At 42.4% G+C, this 12,894-nt stretch overlaps 1 protein-coding gene across 1 annotated transcript in view; it reads left to right on the top strand.

Moving 5' to 3' along the window:
- Positions 1 to 12,148, top strand: part of LOC120019598 (prolyl endopeptidase-like) — a 59,841-nt gene extending 47,693 nt beyond the window's left edge. The window contains exons 13-15 of the mRNA XM_038962925.1: positions 6,483 to 6,614; positions 6,835 to 6,991; positions 10,846 to 12,148. Of these exons, the coding sequence (XP_038818853.1) occupies positions 6,483 to 6,614; positions 6,835 to 6,991; positions 10,846 to 11,140 (584 nt within the window). The 3' untranslated portion in view covers positions 11,141 to 12,148. The remainder of the gene's footprint in view (positions 1 to 6,482; positions 6,615 to 6,834; positions 6,992 to 10,845) is intronic.
- The last annotated feature ends 746 nt before the right edge of the window (positions 12,149 to 12,894 follow it).

Genomic DNA, 12,894 nt, shown 5'->3' with positions numbered 1-12,894 from the left:
GGACTTGTTAACCTCTAACACCTCCCAAACCCGGATCCGGGAGCACCCCCATCAGTAGAAAAGCTACTAGCATAGCCTAGCATAGTAAAGTAAATACTAGCATCTAAATATCATTAAATCACAAGTCCAAGACACCAGATGAAAGATACACATCTTGTGAATCCAGCCATCATTTCTGATTTTTAAAATGTTTTACAGGGAAGACACAATATGTAAATCTATTAGCTAACCACGTTAGCAAAAGACACCATTTTTTTTACTCCACCAGTTTTTTACTCCATCAGTAGCTATCACAAATTCGACCAAATAAAGATATAAATAGCCACTAACCAAGAAACAAATTCATCAGATGACAGTCTGATAACATATTTATTGTATAGCATATGTTTTGTTAGAAAAATGTGCATATTTCAGGTATAAATCATAGTTTACCATTGCAGCCACCATCACAACTCGACTAGAATAACTACAGAGAGCAACGTGTATTACCTAATTACTCATCATAAAACATTTCTTAAAAATACACAGCGTACAGCAATTGAAAGACACAGATCTTGTGAATCCAGCCAATATTTCAGATTTTCTAAGTGTTTTACAGCGAAAACACAATATAGCGTTATATTAGCTTAGCACAATAGCAAACCACACAACAGCATTGATTCCAGCCAAACATAGCGATAACGTATTCACCACCAAAATATATTAATTTTTTCACTAACCTTCTCAGAATTCTTCAGATGACAGTCCTGTAACATCATATTACACAATGCATATAGAGTTTGTTCGAAAATGTGCATATTTAGCGGCACAAATCGTGGTTATACAATGAGAAAAGTAGCAAAGCTGCCCAGAAAATGGCAGGAGAAATCTTTGAAGAGGCACCTATTCTAATCAGTAACTATTCCAAAACTTGACTAAAAAATACAGGTTGGACAGCAATTGAAAGACAAATTAGTTCTTAATGCAATCGCTGGCTTACATTTTTAAAATTAACGTTACTTCAAGCATACAGCGTGCGCTAAAGCGAGACCACACCATAATTCATGGCGGAATTATTATCTGACATTTGTCAACATAAGTACGAATTAACAGCATAAAGACTGCTTACTATTAGCTGAGCTTCCATCAGAATCTTGGGCAAGGTGTCCTTTCTCCAGAACAATCGTCTTTGGGTTGAAAGATGTCCTCTTGTCCGGTCGAAATAGCCGCTAATGTTAGCCGCCAACTGGAGTGGTGTCCAACTCGTGAAAGCGCATGGCAAAGAAATCCCAGAAAATCGCAATAAACTGCTATAAACTGCTAAGTCGGTTTAAATTAACTACCTTATGATGTCTTTAACACCTATAACGAATAAAAACATGACTGGAGATATAGAACTACTAAAACGAAAGCGTTTGCAGGACGCCATTGTGATGTCTTCATGCGTCAAGCGCACCGTTGAAAAGGACGGTACTTCCGTTCCACGGTCTATATATAGGGCCCAGATTGCGCAATCCACTCCATTCAAATTCTCCCCGCTTACTGACATCTAGAGGAAGACGTATGCAGTGCATGTAGCCCCATAGCTTACATTGGGACTTATAAACTGACCCCAGAACAGGGACCTCGATTTCTGAAATCTCACTCCCTGACAGGAAATGTGCTGCAGAATGAGTTCTGTTTCACTCAGAGAAATAATTCAAACGGTTTTAGAAACTAGAGAGTGTTTTCTATCCAATAGTAATAATAATATGCATATTGTACGAGCAAGAATTGAGTACGAGGCAGTTTAATTTGGGAACTCATTTTAACAAAGTCGAAATGGCGCCCCCATAGGCTCAAGAAGTTAATGTGTGAAAGTTAAATATTTCTAAAAAATATATTTTGAATTTCGCGCCCTGCACTTGAAGTGGCTGTTGTCATATTGTGGGCGGCCTCGGGCTTGCAGCCAGAAGAAGTTAATGGCTTGGATTCAGATAGGAGTGTTAAGTCACTGTCGCATTGAACGCCTTTGTCGCTCTTTCTTCAGCCGGTTAGGGAGGGATTTGCAGTTCACACACACTGTTTGTGGCCAAATTATTCCTACTTGCATTAAGATACCATCTGACGTCACCTTCCATGATAACCTCAAGAGAAGACAGATTAGAACAACAGTTTAGTTCAGTTAATTTCTGTTTCAGGAAATCCAGACAAGCATCGACTATGACAAATTATTGCATTCCCAAATTTCTTAATAACATTATCTCTATGACAAATGTCAAAATGCAGAACAACATACGGTTAGTTCATACGCTCTTATTTTACTGGCGACCTATCGGAAGAGTTATCAGATCAGGGAGTTAACACTAACTCTTCGGGGATCCCAACAATCCAGCAGACCCAATCTGGTGAAATTTGTATCGAAACAAAAACCCAAAATTGTATCAGCAATACACATATCACAATCCATTTGGAGTAACTGTCAACGTTCATTAACATATATTTTTCCTTCTATATGCAGACTGAACAAAGTACATTTGTATATTTACCCAAAGACCAGGACCCCAGGGAACTGATTAAATCCCATCTGTTCCGATCATCTCTAGTGAGCTTGATCAGGTCTCACCAGAAAGTCAGGATACAGGGCAAATATTTTCTCTCCCTTTTCTTTCCCTGTCCTTCAGAAACAATTTTAAAACATTTCAAACTTTTCCATCCTGCATACCAAATGTAAAACTGAATTGAAAAGACCCTAAAAAATACATCCCACAGTATCAACACCACTAACGCATATTCATAACCGGTAAATTGTGTGTGCGTGCTGGTGTGTGTGTGGTAAACCGTAGGTCAAAAACACATGCCGTACTTATCTGGGAACTCCGTTTATGGCCTAATCCAGATACCTTTATACTTAAAACTGCCAAATATCACTAGCTGCTCTCCCCAATACCACAGTCTCAGGGACATTCCAAAGCGAGATAATGAAACCCCCTCTTCTGGAAAAGAAAGTGTACATTTCGTTAGCATTCACTATTCTACATCTTAATCAGCAATCCAAAAGCTTTAATTATAAACCAAACATGATAATGGTAAATCCCCTGTCCTTACTCCAATCATTAAACGTTTGTTTTAATCCACCCCATCGTTTATGTATCTTTTATTTAGCCTGTACTACCCTTAGACACGGCGACTTTATCTCGCCACCGAGTCCAATGATTCACTGGTCTCTTTTCCCCATGATTCTCCATAACCACCGCACGCACCACCATGTTCATGAACCAAAAAAAATGTAAAGTTAATTTTAGGTTTGGTAACCCCTATGCTAATTCCTCGTGACCCCTCCACCCTTTCGTCCATTCTAGAAATCTATTTCTAGATAAAAAACCTCCCGAGGTGTTCTGAGTTTGCAAGGAGTGTTTGGCCACATCATTTAAATTTGTTACCTCTGTAGAATCCATCCCCCTGGCATTTCACCTAGATTCTTCAACCCAAAATACTTTTGTGGCAAATTTAGCCAATATCTCATTATAAAAAATCTGCAATATTTGTTCCCTGGCATCTATTAAAAAGTTGGGAGGATTTGTTGCTGCTCTTTTGTAAAAAATAAATCAAATGCTTGCATGGCAACATTTCCTCCGAATGCAGCAGGCTCCATTCCTACTTTACACTCCCTTTTCCAATGACCAACGGCCCTACACCTAAAGTAGGACTCCGTCTCCCTACGCTTTGGTGTTTTTCCACTACGTTGCTTTGTCTTACCTTGGCCATTGAAACCACTGTTAGTGCCTTTCACTGTGGCCGTATTAACTCCTCGCACGTCTGCGAAGTGAGTGGAGCTATATTCCACTCTCAAAGCATCATGCCGTTTTGATCACAGGTTTCAAACCTGCCATCAAAGCTGAAGTGCAAAATCTATCAATGCACTCCCGTACCTAGTCTTTCTGTAGCTGAGTACATTTACTAATTCCCCATATTCGAGCCGATTTGGTAGATTGTTCATGCACTTCTTTTAGTGCCTCCATGGCTTTATTAAAATCCCCTAGCTCCACTTTACAGGGAGAAACGGGGCAGTCTGTCAACATTTCAATAGTTATTATTCCGAAACCTCTCCCGACGGTGTCCAGGGTGTTTAGATGTCTTTACTCCTGTCTCTAATACACACCTTCTATTAACTATTTTCCAAGGTATCGCTACCCACTTCCCCAGAGAATCGTTATGGTATTTGTGCCTATTAATAGGTCCCGGCACTTAATACCTTGTATTAGAACCAATACTATAGTGTCTGAAAATGTATTACTGGAGAATACGGATGTCCTGTCTCATTCCAGTGTTGCGCCTCAAATATCACTGCTGTTGATAATACACATTACCGAAATGAAAATAATCTGTCACGGTTCCCCCTCCCCAGAGATCATAAACCAACCTTTCTCTTCTTGCTACCGTTAATACAGACGTATCTTGTTCAAACTTTCATACACACCCACACACACGCTGCGGCCTCACGGCCACTGCGACTGGGCTTCCACCCTCCTTACGGGTCTGGCCAATACATTACTACAGTAGGGTTTTACCCTCCACAGGACCACCCTGTTCGGACTTCCCCTCTCTCTCTTTGAGATTTACCCTCTACAGGAACTATCCTGCTCGGGACTTACTCTATACTTTATGGTACTAGCTGGAACCAACCTACTCGGGATTAACCCCCTAGGACTTACCCTCTACAGGTACCAACCTGTTTGGGTTTACCTTCCGGAACTTACCATATACCACAAAGCTACGACCGGTCGTTACTTATTGTCCCTCCTGAATAAACTCAGGCTTTCTAGGTCCGTATCCTATAATTGTTCAGCCTACGATTTTCATCGCCCCAAGATGTCAAAATGAGAGGAAACAGGTGTAGGAACTATGCCTACCTTGTTTGTTGTGCCGGCTCCTGTTCCACTGATCTGGACTCTCTGGTTTGACTGCAAATCGTGAGGAACCCTGCTCGCGGCGCCAACTGTTAGAGTTAAAAACTCAACGAACAATATGAAAGCTCAAACCAAGTTTATTCTTCCCAGAGGATCAATACAGCTGCATTAGACAAAGACATATTCACACAAGCACTAATATTTAACCCTTTCTCCTATGCTGAGTCTCCTCCTACACATCTGAACAAACATTGCATCTTTATTGCTAGGCAGGAAACTAAGTGAAACGGGCCATAAACTTTTCTTTCTCCCTTAACGTGACCTGACCTCGACCCCTTTCATCACTAATCCATGGTTCTCTCCCCTTATCAATGCCTGGCACATGTGACCGCTTTCCCTACATTCCAAGTACATTCCAAGCTTAACCATTAACTTCTGGTGTAGCCCCTCGGCTATGGCACCCCTCAGGTCTCTATTTACAACTAACGATTAATAACATTTTAAAGTTCAGAAATCCAAACTAGAGGTCGACCGATTTATGATTTTTTTCAACGCCGATACCGATTATTGGAGGACCAAAAAAAGCTGATACCGATTAATCGGCCGATTTATTTTTGCCACGCTTTCCCTGCAATGTTCCTGAGGGAGCCTCTGTTGATCTGGTGGAAGATGAGTTTAGACTCTATTAGGCAACACCATTTGAGCAGAGTCTAGTCAACATGCGCACGGATCAGGCCTGGAGAGAAATTGGCACAATGAAAAGGGGAGGCAGCCTGGTCTACTTCCACCTTCCGGCTGTGATGCTGGGGATATTGGTCATATTCCACAGCAATGCAGACTGCGAATGAATATTCAGTCTTGTTTCCAAGAACAAAACCCAGTACAGAGCCTCCCTCAGTACAGACATGCTGAGTGCCCTCGTTACCAAGGTTTCAATGATTGCCAGAGGAACTGTTTGCCACAGAGAAGTCTACCCTGATGCCCTGCTGCGTAAGGCTCAATCTGCTAACTACCAGGCAAATCTGTCTAGGAAATGACTTCCTGAACATGTGACGGTGTCCATAAGATTTGTTCTCACCCACTGTTTCCTGTCATAGCTTTTTGTTTTTTTACTATGGAGAACATGTTTATATGATACTGATGCTCTGCTTCAAACATTTGTTCTCATCGTATCAGAGTTTTTAAAAAGTTATCGTGGATTAGACGTTTGTACATTTTGTGCCTAAACAAATAACTTGTGTGTTTAATAAAATATAAAAACTCCAAGAATAAAGGCCCTTTGTGTGTTGTTTCTAACTAGATCTTGTTAGTGACTTTTACCATATGTGTAAATGGGACATTTACCATATGTGTAAATCCTGTCAAGAAAGTATTCCAACCTTTTATAGACTTGATTTGGTACAATTCTAGAATTGCGATCAGACTCACAAACAGCGGGGGGAAAGAAAACCCAAATTCGGCGTGTGCTAAATCTCTAATTTGCCGCGCGCGTCTGATACTCTAAAAAGTTGGACAGGGTTGGCAGGTCTGAAATTCTGATTCCTGAACTTTACACACACACACACACTCACCCGTTCTGTTTCTGTGTGTGTGTGTGTGTCTTTCTTTCTTTAGCGGGCATGCTGGCCAACAAGCAGAACTGCTTCACAGACTTCCAGTGTGCAGCAGAGTACCTCATCAAGGAGGGCTACTCATCCCCCTCCAAACTCACCATCAACGGAGGGTCCAACGGGGGCCTGCTTGTAGGTAGGGCCCGCAATGATAACATCACTATTGTTTGTTGTTGATGCTTTTAGACAGTGAGCTCACGCCCAGTCTGAAAACTAACCCTGGCACTATCCTAACCTGTTGAGATCCTCCTCACCTGTGTGTGTGTGTCTCTTGCTGCCTGCTAACCTTTTTGGTGCATGTCAAACTTCTCACCTGTGTGTGTGTGTGTGTCTGTCAATCCCTTTCTGTCCCCCAGCGGCATGTGTGAACCAGAGGCCGGAGCTGTTTGGCTGTGCCGTGGCCCAGGTGGGCGTCATGGACATGCTCAAGTTCCACAAGTTCACTATTGGCCACGCCTGGACCACCGACTTCGGCTGCTGCGATGTCAAGGAGCAGTTTGACTGGCTCATCAAGTGAGTGCTCCTCCTTGTTCAAAACCATTCATCTTGGGGCGACAGGGGAAGTAGGTTTGCAAAATGCTATCATGTCATGCAATTATACCGTTCATAAATTGGTCAGATACATTAGGAACACCTTCATAATATTGAGTTGCTCTGAGATACGTACTTTTAATTCGCGTTTTGTTTTACCCACATCATTTTTACCACAAGGACAAGTTATAAGATAAATAACTGCCTTAGTGGAGCACGTAATAACACCTTTGATTGGGATCGATGTCCCTGTTTGTGGGTGTTTGAAGGATCTACATTTGTAAGTGCCATTGCATTGAGCACAGCCATTACACTTGTAATTTCCATCCAGTAGGGGTGCAAATAGACGTTGTTCAGGAATATCTTGGGGTGGTCAATCAGAGTGTACCAATTGGTCTCTGAGATTTCTGCCCTGCGAAAATACGACCAAGGGAAGGTCCGAAAACACATTACCGAGACTATCATCGGATTTTAGAATGTGCCAATGTTTGTGAACGATTCCCTTCATTTGTTCAGAGCGCTTTGAATAGCGGGTAGTTAGAATGCAAGAATGCGTCTTTTTGCGAGACTGCCCTTGAAAAAGGTCATGTTTTGTTTTGAATTTTCTCAATGGCAATATTAATCTGATCATTTTTGTACCCCCTCTCCTTGAACTTTCTTTGCGTCTCAGCCATATTTCTGTCGAAATCTGATTGTTTTTTGCAAATTCTTTTGATTCAACAGAATTGGCTGAAGGGCAAACTATTTTTCAAGGGAAGCGGGTGAAAACTGTCAGCCCTCAACAAACTGTTACGATCAGTAGGTTTCCTGTAAAGATCAGTGTATAGAACATTATTTTCACACAAGATCAGAAGATCAAGAAAACTGATTTGACGTGTATCAGATTGCATAGTAAATCTCAAATGTTCAGAACAGGAGTTAAGAAAAGCATGGAATGCCTGGAGCTGTTTTGCATCACCCCTCCATAGAGCAAAAATATCATCAATATACCATTTCCAAATAATGATGTTAGGCAAGAAAACATTTTTGAGAGGATTGAAAATAGACTGTTTCTCCATGTAACCCACATACAAATTAGCATAGTTAGGAGCAGTACCCTTCGTCTGAATAAAGAAATATGAAATAGCTGTGTGAGTACTATTTCAGCCAATGTTATAATGCATGCACTGGAAGGTAGTTAGTTCATTAGGGTCACGTTGCAGAAGAAAATGTTCCATAGCTTCAATACCGCCCTCGTGTGGAATATTTGTGTATAACGACTCAACATCAAAAGTAACTAACAAGGTATTCTCAGGGAGAGGATCAAGAGATTCAATGATAGAGATCATACTGCTGGTGTCCTTTACAAAGGAGGTGAGCTGTTCTGCGAGTGGTCTAATAAAAAAGTCAACAAAAGTAGATAGGGGGGCCGTTACTGCATCAATGCCCGCTACAATAGGGGCTGTTACTGCATCAATGCCCACTACAATAGGGGCTGTTACTGCATCAATGCCCGCTACAATAGGGGCTGTTACTGCATCAATGCCCACTACAATAGGGGCTGTTACTGCATCAATGCCCACTACAATAGGGGCTGTTACTGCATCAATGCCCGCTACAATAGGGGCTGTTACTGCATCAATGCTCGCTACAATAGGAGCTGTTACTGCATCAATGCCCGCTACAATAGGGGCTGTTACTGCATCAATGCCCGCTACAATAGGGGCTGTTACTGCATCAATGCCCGCTACAATAGGGCGCCCTGGAGGTTTTGTAACATTCTTGTATAATTTCGGCAAAGTATAGAAAGTGGCAATTTTAGGGTGTTGAATAGCCAAAAAGTCATGTTCTTTTTTGGTTATCTGACCAGAACTTAAATACCCTTCTAGGACAGTAAAGATAGTATTCTGAAATTGGGAAGTAGGGTCACTTCTGAGTTTCTTGTAAAAGGTGTTGTCAAGCAGCTGTCTATGACACTAATTTACTTACATAAGCTGTCCTATCCATGAGTACAACCGACCCACCCTTATCAGCAGGACGAATAAGGACTGAGGTATCGGAATGTAAATCAAGCAAAGCTTGTTTTTCATCCTTAGGTAAATTATGGAAAGATTTGGACTCCTGTTTGTTCTTAAGGAGATGAGCAACATCTTTTTCAACAAGTCTGCAATATGTCTCGATAGAGTGATTGCGATTGGCTGGAGGTATAAAATAACTCTTGCTTCTAAAAGGAGTCGGAGTATGTGCAGGTGAGCAACCTACTGGTTCAATAGAAATGTCAGGATTAGGGGAGCTAAAGTATTCCCTTAAACGGATGTTTCTAAAAAACTTAAACATGTCTACCTTAACATCAAAATCGTTGCACTGGGTTGTAGGCACAAAATATAACCCTTTATTAAGCAAAGAGACATGGGCAGGGCTCAATATCTTGCTTGATAAATTAAAGACACTCAGTCCCGTGGGTTCTGGGACCGTGTGAACGGTCTCCTCTGCCTCTGGTAGTCGTTTCTTCTTATCCCGTCGGGTGCGGCATCTCGTCGATGCGCGTGCCTGCGGCCACCTCCGCCCTTCCAGTCTCTCGTTGAATAAAAAACGACCACTGGAAGCCGATGAGGCGCTGGTTGTAGAGCGTTGATCAGATGGGGATCGAAGTAAGCGTCATCCCTCCTGCGTCTGCCATGGAGAGGAGGAGCAGGACCTCCCTTGTCAGGGTTTCTCCAGAAGTAGACTTTATCCTCGGCCTTGTCTTTTTTGTCTTGGTTGAATTTCTTGATTTGAAGTTCCTTTATTTCTGTAGACAACTTGTCCTGGAGCGCTTGGTTAGTTTTCATCAGTTCATTGAATATGCCATCATCATTAACAGCTATTTGTAGAGCTGTGCGTTTGTCTTTAATCGTGTTATCCATTTCAATAAGATCATTTTTCAACTGGTCAACAATGAATGTCATTAAATCAATAGGGCATTTGTTCAGGACGGCACACCAGCGCTCACAGAAATCATCTGTGCGCTGTCCCAATGATGGTTCTTTTTGCCACCTGAGTCCCCGTGGAATAATGCCGTGACGCACATAATCACTAAGAGGGACGATATGTAGATGCGTTCTCGTCTGGCGCTTAGATAAATGTAACAGCTCTTTAGAGAGGTCAGAATGACCTTCCGGCATGTCAAAAAGGGACTCTGAAACAATGATCTTATCACGCTGCAGTTATTGACACAAACCGGCTGCCATACCCCGTTCCAAGGCACTTAAATCTGTTGTCTTGCCCATTCACCCTCTGAATGGCGCACACACACAATCCATGTCTCAATTGTCTAACGGCTTAACAATCCTTCTTTAACCTGTCTCCTCCTCTTCATCTACACTGATTGAAGTGGATTTAACAAGTTTTAATAGCTTTAAACTGGTTTGACCTGTTTTCACCAGTCTTGTCAGGGAAAGAGCGGGTGTTCTTAATGTTTTGTATACTCAGTGTATAGTCTCACAATAGGGGTTGTCGTGTGTTAGTGTGAAAATGTTTGTGCAGGTCTCAGTTACTTTGTATTTGACAAAGTTTATCTGGGTGTATTTTAGCTCAAAAATAGAATCAAGCACACTGTAATTTTATGGGTATGATTGTTCCTCATTGATCAGGAACCCCTGCTTTTCTGACATAACCTTCTCATCATACATGATGCATCATTGAAATGTACCTTTGGCCAAACCAATCGAATTTTTGTTCAGATTTGTTGTTCTGTTCACATCCCTATTTTTTAATGATGGTGACTCACCCACACGTAGATGTGCATTGACTTTGACCAATGCCCCAATCCTCTTTTCTGTCTTCTGATGTCCCCCTCCTCTCTCCGCTCCCGCCAGATACTCCCCGCTGCACAACATCCACGTTCCCGAGGGCGAGGGTGTCCAGTACCCCTCGGTCCTCCTCCTCACAGGTGACCACGATGACCGTGTTGTTCCCCTGCACTCCCTCAAGTATATCGCCACACTGCAGCACGTGGTGGGCCGCTGGGCGGGCCAGAGTAACCCGCTGTTCATCCACGTGGACACCAAGTCGGGCCACGGTGCCGGCAAGCCCACCAGCAAGGTCATCCAGGAGGTGGCCGACACATATGCATTCATCGCCCGCTGCCTCAACATCTCCTGGGTCAAATGAGGTGGCGGAAGACCTCCGACACATACGCCTTCATCGCCCGCTGCCTCAACATCTCCTGGGTCAAATGAGGTGGTGGAAGATCTAAGTCCATGGAGCGCTGTGGTTCTAGTTCCCCCTTCTCTCTTTCTTTGTGGAACTCTTCCTGAAAGTATCTTATTTCACTGGTTGTCTTTTTGTCTTTATCACAAAGTTTATATTCAGCTGTTCCCCTCCTCTCATCTTCTTTCTTTGTATATATCTGACTTGAGCAGTAATCAATGTCAACACACTTTAACCTGTGTTTCTGGTCTGTTTCTCTCCCGCTCTGTTTCCCAAATATGTATTAACCACCCCTCAAAACGTGTGCTTGTTTTGGGCATGCACACCAGAAGTAGAGAGTTACCGCCCTGTCTCCATCCCTCATCCTTCTGTCCCCAGTACCCTACCCCGCAGGCGCCAGCCCCGGCACATAACCCCCCCCCTCATAGCTCTTCCTCTTATTTGTCATCCTCCTCTGTATTATACTCCATGTGTATTTTGGTTCTGATCGGATAACCCTTGTTTGTTCAATGTCGAGAGATAGGTAATACAGGGTAGGACTTAAAACACTTAGTTATCAGCCTAAAGGTCAAAGGTTAAGGCTGCAAATGTCATCAGTAGGTGGTCATAAAATGAAACAGCCCCCAATTGGTGCAACCCCCTACACACTACAGACAATTATATGTATTTATCATTCGGAGTGCATTTGGAAGGCTGTTGCTCAGTAAAATCACTAGGTAAATTATTTTAGCATTTAGGATTTTAACTCTTCACAGTGTTGGCGTGAATGGGTTTAGATTTAGGTTCTTTTGTTGTGTGGCCAGGAGGCGGGTAATGCAGAAAGAAAGTGTGTGTCTGTGTGTGTCCACATATCCTCTCAGACTGATGTTAATTTCTACCTCTTGACATGTGTTGATTGTTTATCAATTAAAGGGATATAAACAACTAACTGCAATGCCACAACTTCAATAAAAAACATTTTGAACAGTGCTTTTTTGTCCATTCTGTATCTCTCGTTACCTATTACGTAGCCGATAAACTCTTAAAGGGCAGTGCAGGTAAAACGCATTCGTCCTGTTTTTTTTATTTATTTCCACACTGAGGTAGAAATAACAATCAGAAATTGTGAAAATTATGATAATGCCCTTTTTGTGTAAGAGCTGTTTTTTAAAAATCACTGGGAATTTCGGCCTTTTCTGGTGGGATGTAATTTTGTGCCACCGCATAACGTCACCTGCGATCTGATTTATAATAGACCAATTAATGTTTGTTTATTTGAATATTCCCTCCTAGTTTTGGTGCTGGTCCCGCCCAAAAGCAAGAGAGACTGTGCAGTATGGCTACCTTTGCAGTGTTTTCCAAACAATCACTTTGTCTGATTTGGCTGCGATTTCAAAACAAAACAAAATCATAATCAACTGTCAGAGAAGTCCAGTCGAACCTCATGTAACCCTCATTGCAAATCAGGCTAGGTACACGTGGATTTCCCAGCAGCTCCATCAAGCATCGCATGGATCTTGAAATCGGCAGCAGCAGCAACCATTCATGAAGTGTTAATGTAGCGTGGTTCGTTCTGCGTTGTGTGATTTAATTAGGACACTGCCACAACTGGAGGTCTGCTTGTTGGATTTTTATTTGCCCTGCACATAAAGAGACAACACACAATATGTTAGCCCTTGACGCAGTCACAGCTCTCAGGCACCTCGCTAGCTGAAGGTCGGGCAAAAGAGCGAACA

Source organism: Salvelinus namaycush, chromosome 24, assembly GCF_016432855.1.
Source record: "Salvelinus namaycush isolate Seneca chromosome 24, SaNama_1.0, whole genome shotgun sequence".
Lineage (NCBI taxonomy): Eukaryota > Metazoa > Chordata > Actinopteri > Salmoniformes > Salmonidae > Salvelinus > Salvelinus namaycush.
Note: the sequence above shows the minus strand (reverse complement) of the source record. Positions and strands in the feature narration are given on the sequence as shown.